Below are 14,785 nucleotides of genomic sequence, written 5' to 3'. Positions count from 1 at the left end.
AGGGAGTGCCATGTGGGTTTTGCAGCTCTTTTCTCTGAGAGATTAGCTGTGAATGCTGAGTTTATTTAAACATGGGGAATGAAATCTTTGGCCATGAGTAATGCGGGCGGGTCACCACCGAGCCCTTTAATTGCTGCTGTGAATTATGTATCCGCAGGGCACGTATTTTACACACAGCCTGGCTTATGTACAAACATGCTGCCAAACTGGCACCGCGCCAACACACAACCTGGAATTACAAGCAGACAAAGCCACCAAACTGCCGAGCTCCCTAGGAGCTGCACACCTCTCCATGGTGGACCAGCGCGTCCCAGGAACACCAGCCAGGGGCGCTACAGCAAAGGTTTTCTGAGATGCCTTATTAACATTAATGAACTTATAATGAAGTCACGAGGCATTAAATATAACTTCCCAGATGTGACCGTGGAGCGCAGGAATTCACTAGATTATTGGATCTACTGAATATTGACTGTCCAAGAGACATCCTTCTGCATTTGGAAGGATTGTTTCATGGCCAGAAGCACCCAACAGATTGATCAGTCATAGTTGGCCCATGTGTGTCCAGCTTCATCATCTCTGGTTCTGTGGGAAACATTTTTTGGGTCAAGATTTTGCATGAGATAGAATACTACCTTCACCCTACGACTTTCCAACAATATAAGTAAATAACTGGCACTTTTGGACATCCAAGGTTGGTGAAGAACATATATTTGGGATGCCAAAAAAACAAGTGGATGCTTGACCTGGTGGAATTATCCGGGTGAAGAGCAGGTTACCAGATGGAAGCTTTAGCTTATTGTGGACATGTGCTGAGAAGACGTGTGCATGGAAGAGATGAAGGAGGCACAGGAGAACCAAGATGGCTGGACACATTTTCCAGAAATCAGGAACCGTTAGTCATTGAGAAACATAGAAACCCAACAATAGGACACATGGGAGAACCAGAATGCAAGAATAAATGAATCTGGAACAATGAACAGACGAGAACTGAGAACAGAGTTAAATGTTGGTGAAGCTGTCCAGCAGTCTGAGGGTTAATGCATCTCTCCGCTTTCAGAGTCGTGTGGGACTCGTCCAGACTCATTCACGCCCTGGATCACTGCCGAGATATTTTTATCATATTGATTTTATCAGAGAGTGTCACCAATTCCTGTGGAGCTGGTGAAGAAAGGATCTAGAAAGACTCTGTCCTCATGAAAGGCAGCAGAGTCAAAGATGTAAATTATCGGGCAGCAATCCCACCAGGTCTCAGAAGAGTGCCGGGCTGGGGCAGCAACCTGTGCTGCAGCAGACACTTCTACTGTGATACCAGAGCCCAGTCCGTGACCTTCCTACTAATAGCCCAAGGTTGGCACTATGGGGGTCCGCAGATGGTGGGTGTATGGATCCAGTCCAACACTGGCAGAACATTACCCACAACCATGTGACACCCAGAGGCCTGCCAGTCCCTATGATAGCTCCTCTTGGAGTGCAATGATTAGAGTAGATATGTATCGTGACCGGGTCACCTCCAGGAGGATTCCGAAGAATTTGCAGAAAGTGGAGGAGGTTTTAGTGTCTGGAACATGTAGGGGCAGTGAAGGTAATAACCTCTTACGGCTTCCAGCTCGATACAGGGCGGGGTCTTGCACTGTTATTATGATGTTACAGATGGAGCAGAGCACAGTGCAGCAAACACTGAGTAAGGTCGGGAGTATTTGAGAACGTGCTGGAAACTTTCTTCTCTTACCGGTGATAGGAAAGGTGTAGTGTGGCAGCACCAGGTTGTGCATTAGCCATGGGCGCCTCCAGCAGCCCTCCATGTTATTGAGCACTTCTCCGCAGCAGACGGTAATGTTGTTCCAGGCGTCCACCTGTCCTGGTCTGGGGTTTGGTTACAGGTGTCTCCTGCCGAATCATCAAAGTTTCACGAGCTGAGCGGTGTCCTCTTACTTTCTGTTGTCACAACCTTTGTGTTACAGAAGGAGAATGTTCTCGATGGCCGGCGACAAACACTTCTGTACAGCAAGCCGTCATGAAGACTCAACATGGAGGCAAAGGAAAACTGATACTTGGCCATTTAACCCTAAAATCCCAGATTTGCCCAATGACATCACCTCACTAAATATTCTCATCTTAGCTATTAGCCCCTGGAAAAGCGGGCTGACAGCCAATATGACCGGCATTACGGCCACCATGGGGAAGAGGGGGTTCGATTCTGGAGAGGGAGCCTACTCCCGCCGTTTACCCGCGCTTCATTGAATTTCTTCACTTGGGCGAGCATTGAGCCCACCTGGGGGTACCCCCTCCTGGGGTGACTATTAAGCCCACCTGGGTGCATGAGCCTCCCGACTTGCCGAAGAGGGTGTCGGGAGGAGAGAAAAGGAAGCGTGCTCGGGCTGTGGCGCCCACAGGGTGACGGCGGCAGAGAACCGGAGGCAGGTCCATTTTGAGAAAGAGAACCGGGATAGGAGTGAACCTGACGGGCGCGTCCTGCCAGCAGTTCCAGGGGAGATGCGCCCGTCATCCCTGCCCATAGCTGCATAACTACACAATTACCCACTCAGAAGCCACGGAAGTTGGCTGACACGGCAGCCATGTTTGTTCCCCCCTTCCCAGAAAATAATATACCTAAGGCTTTCAACAACATGAAAAGTCAAAGGCACAGATGTAGCAGAGTTGGGTTTGCTTTGGCACAACACATGAATAAAGTGTCTTCTTAATAGATCCACTCAGCGACGGGCCGGTTCTCCCAGTATGTGTACCCAGGTGGCAGGATCCTGAAGCTGCTTATTGGTGGGGCGGCCATCATATGGACTGCACTTCTGATTGTGTGCATCACCCTGTGCCGACCACATGAAATCCGCATTGTGCCTGATGGATATCGTCCCCGTACTGACTACAGTCGAGCACTGGCCAGAAAATCCAACATGGCGGTTCAGCTATTTGACAGTTCATTTCATGGATGAAAGAACAAAACCAACGAGATGTTCACAATCACAAAACGAGGAGTTCAGCAGACGACACCCATGGATAGAAATGCAGTAAAGTTCTTCTTAAAGAGGACCTTTCACCGCTCCTGACACGTCTGTTTTAATATCTTCATGCGTTTCCCATGTAATATCAATTCTGGAGCCTCTGTTCTTGTGTCTCTATGTTCTGCCGTTCCTTTATTATTTCTGCTAGAAGTTGTGAATGAATTGCTAGCAGTCTGCAGTAAGGGTACAGAGGGGGGTAACCAGCTGGGGGGGTGTGATGAGCTGTTGATCAAAGTTGTCCTTCACATCACACAAAATGGAGTCTTGATCAATCGTTCCTATTACTATAAAGACCGGTCTTATGTTGTCGTGATCAGAACAGGGGAGGAGCATGAACCGAGAAGATATCCTACCAGTGGCAGGCCTCCAGAAGACATGGTACAGCCAGCCTCAAGGTCCAGTAAATGAGCAGACACGATAGTGCCTACAATAGTGGAGCTTTCCTTGGGTAAGGTTACAACCATTTACTAAGGGGCCTTCACTAAAATAAGAAGAAAAAGCACAATGGGTCTTGGGGACTGAGCTGAGATGTTTAAATGTCCCTGTATACATTAGGGTATATTTCCACTGGACCGGGGGTCGAGTGGAGGGGTGGACCATTGGCGCACAAACGCAACCAGAGTATTTTTATAAACCAATAGTTTTTTTTATTATTGTTATATATAACAATAATAAAAAAAACTATTGGTTTATAACAATACTCTGGTTGCGTTTTTGCGCCTACGGTCCACCCCTCCACTCGACCCCCGGTCCAGTGGAAATATACCCTATTCATCGACCCAGACGGCGGCTTGGCCCCCACCAAAGGGGAACGTGGACAGAATCGGCAGCATCAATAAGTGAGACGTAATTACTCCTATTCACCTCCAGTTCAGTTGCACCGAACAACAACAGGTGAGCAGTACCACTCTTCCTGTTACTTTGGAGGCTCGGCTTTTAACTTATTTACCCTATGAGCGCCTTTTTCTTTCCTTGGCCATTTTTCCTGTATACATTAGCAATTTTTGTGCATTCACTAAGAAGTGCAACCACCAAGCATATTGCCTCTGCCAAAAAATGTGACCACCAATCACAGTGCCTCTGCTGAGAAGTGTAACAACCAACCATAGTGCCCTACCAGGAAATGTAACCATCAAGCATATTGCCTCCACCAAGACCTATAACCACCAAACATAGTACCTCTACCAGGAATGTAACCACCAAGCATTGTGCCTCCACCAAGAACTATAACCACCAAGCATAGTACTTCCACCAAGACTAAAACCACCAAGCATAGTGCCTCTACCTGGAATGTAACCACAAAGCATTGTGCCTCTGCCAGGAATGTAACCACCAAGCATTGTGCCTCCACCAAGAACTATAACCACCAAGCATAGCGCCTCCTCCAAGAACTATAACCACCAAGAACTATAACCACCAAGCATAGTGCCTCTCCCAGGAATGTAACCACCAAGCATTGTGCCTCTACCCCGAATGTAACCACAAAGCATATTGCATCCACCAAGAACTATAACCACCAAGCATAGTGCCTCTGCCAAGAAGTGTAACTGCGAAGCATAAGGCTGTGGCCCATAAGTGTCACCACCAAACAAGCATAGCACAGCACTGTCACCACCAGACATCTGAGAAGCTCTGGCAGACGTCCTTCAGAACCTCCTCCTTGAGGTTCCTTTTGTTTTGCTTTCATTTTCTCATCTCGTTAGCCTCTCTCAGCTGTCATGTAGTTGCACTGATTGCATCCCTTTAAATCCCTTCCCATACTGCATCACTTTGCGGTTTAAATTACTTCCTGGAGTGTGTGCATGCTGATGCTACTACTGAGTCTTCTACAGATAAGTTTTGTTCGTTCATTTGTGTTTTTCTGTTTGCTGGATCCCAGGTGACCCTGACTCCCTCCGTATCAAGTGTAGGGAGCCGGTGGTCGTGTCCCCTCACTATTGTAGGGTGTTCAGGTGTTATACAGTCGAGGTACGAGGATATGCGATCATCTACCATTGGGATTTTCCCATTGGCTGACCAGTTTGGGAGAGCGCCAGGTCTGTTGCAGGGCTCTCTCTTTTGTTCCTTAGTTTTGGATCCAGTCAGTCGGATCTTCATTTTGTGTCTTCTAGTTTTCTGTACACCTTCCGTGACAAGCGCTGACACCATCCCACCAGATTATTTAAACCCAGCTCAGACAGCAGGACAGCTTTTCAGGGTGTATATGGCTTTGCTGTCTAGTTCATTTGGCAGCTACCACTACTGTCCTACTGTACCAGCTCTGCTACATTACCGAGAAGGAACATCACCAGTTCTGGTTACGTTCCTTCTATGGGCTTTGGTCTGTGCAGTGAACCTGCTGTTTACCAACATTTCATAAATGAAATCTCCAGCTTGGTACTAAATCGGCACATACTTGTGTATCTGGACAATATCCAGATTTTTTTCTCAGTATTTCGGCTCTAATCGCCCTCCTGTCCGTTTAGTTCTGCAGAGGGTTTGGAAAAAGTGCCTGTATGCTAAACTGGAGAAATGCCTATGTGAACGCCTGGGGTTGACATTTTGTGATATAGTCTGGAAGATTACAGATGGATCCTGGACGGGACAGTGACTGGCTTCGGGGGTGATGTGGCCACAAATAGCATGTCACTGCTGAAGCCACGCACGTGACCATGGACAGTGAGATTAAACAGTGTGGGGACCGGAGGTTGGAGACAGCGGAGGACCGGAGCAGTGTGGAGCAAGTGAGAAGGAATCTTCTTTTTCAGGAGGCAGGCTGCAGGCATTACATAAAATATAATTATTACTGCAAAACCCCTTTAAAGCCCTCCAGAGGTTGCTTGACTTTGCCAGTTTACGACTGAAAGTTCATCAAAAACCCGTAAAGGGGCAAACACTTGCAGTTGGCCAGGCTCCGCAGTCTAAATTTCTGCCAAGTCTCACTTCTCTGCTTGTCCAGTTGGTCATCTTGACACTAATGAGCCGTTCTTCCTGAAAGCTGATGCATTTTCCAGTCTGATGAGACTAAAAAACATCCCTGTGGTATCTTCTCCTAAAACTGTACCTCTGCAGAGAAGATGTATTTCATCAGAGACTGTGAACTCCTTGCAGTCTAATTCTCCTAAAACAAATGGTGTCCTTTCTGGAGGGATCTAAGTTCTCAATAGCAATCTATACTGGCCACAAATACCTGGAGTATCTGCAGTCAGCCTGTAGACTAAATGCTCTTCAAGCACGTTGGATGCTCTTCTGGTCATCTTGGAGTGAAATGTACTGCAGAGCTGCGTTTCCATATTTATTGGTGGCCTAAGTGGAGACAAAATGTGAATGAGTTACCTCATGTAATCAGCACATTCATTTCAAGGCCTCTCAAAAGGCTTGGACCCTCACAGCTTCTACCCATTCCTCAAAATCCCTGGTCTGAACTGCTTGTGGACATTGTCACAGACCTACATGCGGCCCACGGACTCACCATTATCTGGCTAGTGGTGGACCTCTTCCATGAGAAGGTGTGCTTCATTCGGTTACCTGTCCTGCTTTCTGTCCAGAGTTGGCCTATTGGCCAGTTGGTCATTTTTATGGCCTTCAATCCCATATTGCCTCAGATTGAGGAGTTCAATTTGTGCCCAAATTCTGGAGAGCCTTGTGTTAAGTCTTGAAAAATTCACTGGACTTCTTGTCTGTATATCACCCACAGATCAGACTGACAGAATCCACCCATGGAGAAATATCTCCAATTTTTTTTTTTAAAACGCCTACCAAGACAAATGGCCCGACCTGCTTTCTTGGGCCGAATTCCCTCATAACAACTTGGTGCCTGAGTCCATTGGGAAATCTCCTTTCTCTGCCCATTTCCACCAATTGCGTAGTACCGTGTTAGCCAGAAAAAAACATGTGATGTTGAGTACCTTTGTGAGAATAAATCCTGCAGTATTATGAGGGTAATATTGCAGCTTTCATGGCACAGATGATGTTTCTTCAGACTTAGGAGAACCCGGCACAACATTTAGAGGATGTTACACCAAAGCATGTACACGAGGAGATGCATCATTCAGATAAGACAGAGCAGGTGATTGTCGGGAAGGAGGAGACCACAGCGGGTACATGCAGCGATCTCCTCTACAGCGCAGGAAGGATCGGTCATTATGCCACCGCTTGTCCCCATGCTGTCTATTTGTTAGCCGGCAGCAGATAGTGATTAGACAGTACGCTCTGCCGCCAGTAAACAGTGATTTTTAAGCCTCCTGAAAGATTCAGATTGCCCGCGTGAATGAGCCCTTAGGTAGGTTAGTAGATGAGGAAAGACAAGACGTTCAGTTTTTGAGAGATTCAATTTCATAGAGGACATGATGGTAGAGACAGCGGACAGACAGTCTCTAGTGTTTTGTAGCACTGCTGGATGTCACAGTGCGGTTCACTGTGACAGTTGTGGCCATGTAGGCTGGCTTCAAGCTCTCTTGCGTACTGGCTACGGTGTCTTGTGTGAACTGTTGCCTGTAAATGTTTGTACTTCCCGTGTCTGCATCTCTGTGGCTCCTGTCTCTGGTGCCGTGTAGGTTGGCTTCCATTCCGCTTGGGGTCCAGACATCTGCTTCTGTGCTGGTTCCCGTTTGTTGTCTGATCCATGTCCTGAGTTTGTTTGGGTTCCAGTTCTGTTGTCTGTAGTTCTGTTGTCTGTGGTTTCCTGCAGGTAGGGGCTAAGTGTATCGGGACCTTCCTGGTTCCTGGAGGTGTGAGCCCTCGGCCCAGTTCATCCCCACCTCCAGGGGCTCTGTGAAGAACGGGACATTGCCCCTGGAAACCAGCATACACAGAGTTCAAGGCAGCCAGTACGCCAGAGCACAAACAACTTGTGACACAAACAGAAATGCATCCATTCTAAGGCCATGTTCACACACAAGGCCGCAGCCAGCAAGCATCACGGAACCAGCATACATGGGGATACCCACAGCCAGTACACAAAGTGCATGCAGCCAGCCTACATGGCACCGGTGACAGAGCCACATAGATACAGACACGGAAGCCTCAAACACAGGCCACAGTTCACACACTCCACCGCAGCCAGCACACAGCCCCAAGCAACCAGCATACACATGTTTCGGCCTGCAGCCAGTACGCAAGAGATCATGCAGCCAGCCTACATAGCCAAAACTGTCACAGTGAACCACACCGTGGCACTGGATTAGTGTCATAGGATGAAGTGTATAGTTGGGTGTCATCAATATAGAGATGGTACTGTCTGATCAGGGCTGTGTAGAGAGAAAAGAGGAGAGGACCTAGAACAGAACCCTGAGGAACCCCAACAGCAAGAGGGAGAGAAGGAGAAGTAGAACTGGTGAATGATACACTGAAGGATTGGTCAGAGAGATAGTAAGAGAACCAGCAGAGAGCAGTATCCTTGAAGCCAATATAGTGGAGCATGGTGAGAAGGAGATGGTGGTCTTCAGTGTCAAATGCTGAAGAGAGATACAGAAGACTCAGTAGAGAGTAGTTGCCATTCTTCTTCACTGTCAGGAGATAGTTAGACACTTTGGTAAGAGCAGTTTCTGTAATGTGGAGAGGTCGAAAGTAAGATTGTAAGGGGTCAAGAAGAGAGTTAACATAGAGGTAGCTTATTAGGCAATCATAGACCAGACATTCGAGGAGTTTAGAGATGAAGGGGAGGTTAGGTCGATGATTAGCAGCACAGGTCGGGTCAAGAGATGTTTTTTCTATTAGTGGGGTTATAACAGAATGTTTAAAAGAGTATGGAAAGATACCAGAAGAGAGAGAGAGAGAGGTTAAATATTGCAGTTAGGTGACTAAAGACAGCCATGGAAAGGGACCAGAGAAGGTGTGAGGGAATAGGATCACTGCTGCAGGTTGTGGGTCAAATAAAAGAGAGGAGCCTAGAGACGACTTCTGTTATAGGGTCAAATGAGGTGAGAGAACAGGAGGAAGTGTGGGAGGGAGGGAGTCTATGCTGGTTGGGGTCTGGGAGATTATTTCCTGCCAGATGTTATCAGTCTTATCTTAAAAGTAATTGACTAAGTCTTCAGCACAGAGGTGGGAACGTGCGCTCTAGGGCTGAGGAGAGAGTGAAAAGTATCAAAGAGTCGTTTTGGCTTATTTGAAAGTGAGAGGAGACAAGTAAAATAAGCTTGTTAGGCAAGATGGAGGGCAGAATTGGAGATTTAAAGGCTGCAGTCACATAAAGAGATGATCCTGCAGCCTTATCTGACATAAATGCCGGCTGCTGGCTGGAAAAAAAAAACGCTGCACGCAACAGTATTTGTCTGACCCAAAACTTGACATTTATGTCGGAAAGCGGCAGGATCACCACTGGATCTCATTATAGTCAAGAGGGATCTGGCATTAATCTGTTGAATCCAGCAATGCTCTAGAAGACTAGACCAAGTGTATTGCTGTCTTTGTGTGACAGAGGAAGTAGTGAGAGGTCGATGAGGAGATTGGATTGTCAATGGGCATAATAAAATCACGCATTATAAGAGTTAGTAACTACAACAATAGAAAATGAGGAAGCCAAGCAGCAAAGTGATCCAGGAACTGGTGGGTGGAGCCTGGGAGACAACTGCAACTTGCAGGGGGAGTGGGTGGAAGAGGGGGCGGATTGGCCATAGACCTTACAGGGAAATTCCCCGGTCGGCCAATGCCCAGGGGGCCGCCTGAACCCTCCTCACGGCCGGCCAGTGGAAGTTTTTGGGGATGTATTTTGTGCTGATGGCAGTATTTTGTGATTGACTGTGGTATTTGGCTCTGGTGAGGTGGTATAATGTGCCAGAATATGGTATTGCTGGTCCTGCCTTCCATCAATTTGGACCCAACTACAAAACAGGGCAACTTTTAATATTTTTTCCAAGGCCACTTTAAGTCCCTAGTCTGAAGAGTCTGATGGTGTTAACCTCAAAAGAGGGGAATGTGAGAGAGGGTACAGGGGGAATGAACCGAAGAGTGCACTGTGGAGAAGGAGGTATGCCTACTCCTCCACCAAGCTTGTCATCAGGTATGGGAAAAGAGTATCCCACCATTGAATAGAGCAGTCGGGGACACCGTGTCAAAATGTTGAAGCCAAGTCTCTGTGAGGTCCAGCAAGTTAAGAGATTTTGAAAGTAAGAATTCATGGATTGTGGGGAGCTTGTTGCACACCGACTGAGAGTTGTAGAGAGCACAGTTAAAAGAGACAGAAGAATATGTACAGAGAATGTTAATCAGATTTTCAGGGTTTGTGTGGCAGGTGAGAAGTGGAGGTTGGCAGAAGAAGGTGGACCAGCAGCAGCTAGAAGCAGGAGAATAGAAAGAGACATCAGATGTTTGAGTGATTTGTGTTTTATATATGCTGCACCATAGAGGAAGATGGGTCAGAGTGGTTTAAGTAAAAAGGGTGTGTGAACTGAACAGGGGTGAGGCAAGGAGGGAGGGACTCATGTGGAGAGAAGGGACAGAGGGTGGAAGTTGTGGAGGAGTTAGAAGGTAAACTGCAGCAACAATAAAGACAGAAGCAGTGAGCAGGGTGAAACAATGGTGCAGCAAACCTGAGCGGTGAGAAACCTGGTGTAGCTCACATAGCATCCCTGTCTCCTGCCCTGTCTAACTGCCATGATTAACTGTGGAGGGAACCTAAAGCAAGATGGCACCTAGACAAAGATGGCATGTGACTCGTGTCTACCCCTGCACCAGTGTCTTCCCCTTACACTATATATACATTTATAGGGAAGTGTGAGGTTAGATCTAGGGGGTAATTTAACTCATTAACCCTTTCAAGACCGGGTGATTTTCCGTTTTCTTTTTTTTATTTTTTACTCCCAGCCCTTTCAAAGCCATAACTTTTATATTTTTTCATTCACATAGCCGTATGAGGGCTTTTCTTTTTGCGGGACAAGATGCACTTTCTAATGGTACTATCTACGGTTGCATACAATGTGGTGGGGGGGGGGGAGTACAAATGGGATGAAATTGGAAAAAAACACAATCCCACTACAGTTATTTGGGTTTGTTTTTTCCGGCGTTCACTATACGATAAAACTAACCTGGTAATTTCATTCTCCAGGTCAGCACGAATCTGGCAATACCACAAATGTATATTTTTTCTTGAGTTTTTATACTGAAAATAAAAAATAAAAAACCTTGGAAAAAATAGTTTTTCTTTTCATCGCCATGTTCTGTATCCCTATAACTTGTTTATAGTTATGTGTATAAAGCTTTGTGAGGTCTTATTTTTTGCAGGCCTTTGTAGACCAATCTGTACTTTGCCATTTTGGGGTGTGTTTGACTTTTTGATAATTTTTTATATAATTTTTTGTGGGAGGAGAACCTAAAAACCGACCTAAAAACGCAAATCAGAGATTTAGACTTATTTTCCGTTTTGTTTTCCATTTGCAATAAATATTTTTAAATTTTAATAGTACGGCGTTTTGGCACACTGGAAGGGTTAATCTCCTGCTCTGTGAGTTGCTGCATGGCTGTGTCTGATTGCTTATCAGCTGCCCCAATATATACCAGGTTGTTTCCTTCAGTGGTTGCCTATAGATATATAGGGAATAGGTCTCTATAGATCCTGCCAGGTCCTCTGGTCTGCTTGACCCTGCTCGCCTGTGTACCAACATCTGCCTGTCTCCAGGATTCTGTGTCTCTGCTGCCTGACATGACCCATGCCTGTTCACTGTGCTGACCCTGAGCCGCGTGCCCTGACCTCTGCATCATTTTCTGGCCAGTTTGTAGAAGATCCTCCTAGAGGCTATGCTCTGCGGGATCCAGTCATTTCAGAGCTTGTGGGGAATGTCATTGTCCACGAAAACCTCGATGATGACAATATAACTATATTCCAACTAAACAGAGAAAAAACACTTAGGGGGTCATTTCTTAATATAGTGAGGTGGATGTAGTGAGGTGAGTAGTAGCCTGGACAGAGGGTCGGCTGTGGATGTAGTGAGGTCAGTAGAAGCCTGGACAGAGGGGCGGCTGTGGATGTAGAGAGGTCAGTAGTAGCCTGGACAGAGGGGAGGCTGTGGATGTAGAGAGGTCAGTAGTAGCCTGGACAGAGGGGAGGCTGTGGATGTAGTGAGGTGAGTAGAAGTCTGGACAGAGGGAAGGCTGTGGATGTAGTGAGGTGATTAGTATCCTGGACAGAGGGGCGGCTGTGGATATAGTGAGGTAAGTAGAAGCCTGGACAGAGGGGCGGCTGTGGATGTAGAGAGGTGAGTAGTAGCCTGGACAGAGGGGCGGCTGTGGATGTAGTGAGGTGAGTAGAAGTCTGGACAGAGGGAAGGCTGTGGATGTAGTGAGGTGATTAGTATCCTGGACAGAGGGGCGACTGTGGATATAGTGAGGTGAGTAGTAGCCTGGACAGGGGGATGGCTGTGGATGTAGTGAGGTGAGTAGAAGCCTGGACAGAGGAGTGGCTGTGGATGTAGTGAGGTGAGTAGAAGTCTGGACAGAGGGGCGGCTGTGGATATAGTGAGGTGAGTAGTAGCCTAGACAGAGGGGCGGCTGTGGATGTAGTGAGGTGAGTAGAAGCCTGGACAGAGGAGTGGCTGTGGATGTAGTGAGGTAAGTAGTAGCCTGGACAGAGGGGCGGCTGTGGATGTAGTGAGGTGAGTAGTAGCCTGGACAGAGGGGCGGCTGTGGATGTAGTGAGGTGAGTAGTAGCCTGGACAGAGGGGCGGCTGTGGATGTAGTGAGGTAAGTAGTAGCCTGGACAGAGGGGAGGCTGTGGATATAGTGAGGTGAGTAGAAGTCTGGACAGAGGGGCGGCTGTGGATGTAGTGAGGTGAGTAGTAGCCTGGACAGAGGGGCGGCTGTGGATGTAGTGAGGTAAGTAGTAGCCTGGACAGAGGGGAGGCTGTGGATATAGTGAGGTGAGTAGAAGTCTGGACAGAGGGGCGGCTGTGGATGTAGTGAGGTGAGTAGTAGCCTGGACAGAGGGGCGGCTGTGGATGTAGTGAGGTAAGTAGTAGCCTGGAAAGAGGGGAGGCTGTGGATATAGTGAGGTGAGTAGAAGTCTGGCAAGAGGGGCGGCTGTGGATGTAGTGAGGTGAGTAGTAGCCTGGACAGAGGGACGGCTATGGCTGTAGTGAGGTGAGTAGTAGCCTAGACAGAGGGGCGGCTGTGGATGTAGTGAGGTGAGTAGAAGCCTGGACAGAGGGGTGGCTGTGGATGTAGTGAGGTGAGTAGAAGCCTGGACAGAGGGGCGGCTGTGGATATAGTGAGGTGAGTAGAAGCCTGGACAGAGAGGCGGCTGTGGATGTAGTGAGGTAAGTAGAAGCTTGGACAGAGAGGTGGCTGTGGATATAGTGAGGTAAGTAGAAGCCTGGACAGAGGGGCGACTGTGGATGTAGTGAGGTGAGTAGTATCCTGGACAGAGAGTCGGCTGTGGATGTAGTCAGGCGAGTAGATGCCTGGACAGAGGGGCGGCTGTGGATGTAGTGAGGTGAGTAGAAGCCTGGACAGAGGGGCGGCTGTGGATGTATTGAGGTGAGTAGAAGCCTAGACAGAGGGGTGGCTGTGGATATAGTGAGGTGAGTAGTAGCCTGGACAGGGGGATGGCTGTGGATGTAGTAAGGTAAGTAGAAGCCTGGACAGAGGGGCGGCTGTGGATGTAGTGAGGTGAGTAGAAGCCTGGACAGAGGGGCGGCTGTGGATGTAGTCAGGCGAGTAGAAGCCTGGACAGAGGGGCGGCTGTGGATGTAGTGAGGTGAGTAGAAGCCTGGACAGAGGGGTGGCTGTGGATATAGTGAGGTGAGTAGTAGCCTGGACAGGGGGATGGCTGTGGATGTAGTGAGGTAAGTAGAAGCCTGGACAAAGGGGCGGCTGTGGATGTAGTGAGGTGAGTAGAAGCCTGGACAGAGGGGTAGCTGTGGATGTAGTGAGGTAAGTAGTAGCCTGGACAGAGGGGCGGCTGTGGATGTAGTGAGGTGAGTAGTAGCCTGGACAGAGGGGCGGCTGTGGATGTAGTGAGGTAAGTAGAAGCCTGGACAGAGGGGCGGCTGTGGATGTAGTGAGGTGGGTAAAAGCCTGGACAGAGGGGCGGCTGTGGATGTAGTGAGGTGAGTAGTAGCCTGGACAGAGGGGCGGCTGTGGATGTAGTGAGGTAAGTAGTAGCCTGGACAGAGGGGAGGCTGTGGATATAGTGAGGTGAGTAGAAGTCTGGACAGAGGGGCGGCTGTGGATGTAGTGAGGTGAGTAGAAGCCTGGACAGAGGGGCGGCTGTGGATGTAGTGAGGTAAGTAGTAGCCTGGACAGAGGGGCGGCTGTGGATATAGTGAGGTGAGTAGAAGTCTGGACAGAGGGGCGGCTGTGGATGTAGTGAGGTGAGTAGAAGCCTGGACAGAGGGGCAGCTGTGGATGTAGTGAGGTAAGTAGTAGCCTGGACAGAGGGGCGGCTGTGGATGTAGTGAGGTGAGTAGTAGCCTGGACAGAGGGGCGGCTGTGGATGTAGTGAGGTAAGTAGTAGCCTGGACAGAGGGGAGGCTGTGGATATAGTGAGGTGAGTAGTAGCCTGGACAGAGGGGCGGCTGTGGATGTAGTGAGGTGAGTAGTAGCCTGGACAGAGGGGCGGCTGTGGATGTAGTGAGGTGAGTAGAAGTCTGGACAGAGGGGCGGCTGTGGATGTAGTGAGGTGAGTAGTACCCTGGACAGAGGGGCGGCTGTGGATGTAGTGAGGTAAGTAGTAGCCTGGAAAGAGGGGAGGCTGTGGATATAGTGAGGTGAGTAGTAGCCTGGACAGAGGGGCGGCTGTGGATGTAGTGAGGTAAGTAGTAGCCTGGACAGAGGGGAGGCTGTGGATATAGTGA

At 48.4% G+C, this 14,785-nt stretch overlaps 1 protein-coding gene across 1 annotated transcript in view; it reads right to left on the bottom strand.

Annotated features, from left to right (window-relative positions):
- Positions 1 to 6,253, bottom strand: part of YIPF3 (Yip1 domain family member 3) — a 33,014-nt gene extending 26,761 nt beyond the window's left edge. Inside the window, exon 1 of the mRNA XM_044273125.1 lies at positions 6,187 to 6,253. Within this exon, the coding sequence (XP_044129060.1) occupies positions 6,187 to 6,253 (67 nt within the window). The remainder of the gene's footprint in view (positions 1 to 6,186) is intronic.
- Positions 6,254 to 14,785: the final 8,532 nt, after the last annotated feature.

The sequence above is a fragment of the Bufo gargarizans genome, unplaced genomic scaffold (assembly GCF_014858855.1).
Source record: "Bufo gargarizans isolate SCDJY-AF-19 unplaced genomic scaffold, ASM1485885v1 fragScaff_scaffold_416_pilon, whole genome shotgun sequence".
Lineage (NCBI taxonomy): Eukaryota > Metazoa > Chordata > Amphibia > Anura > Bufonidae > Bufo > Bufo gargarizans.
The sequence above is the reverse complement of the archived record's forward strand: the minus strand, read 5'-3'. Positions and strand labels throughout refer to the sequence as shown.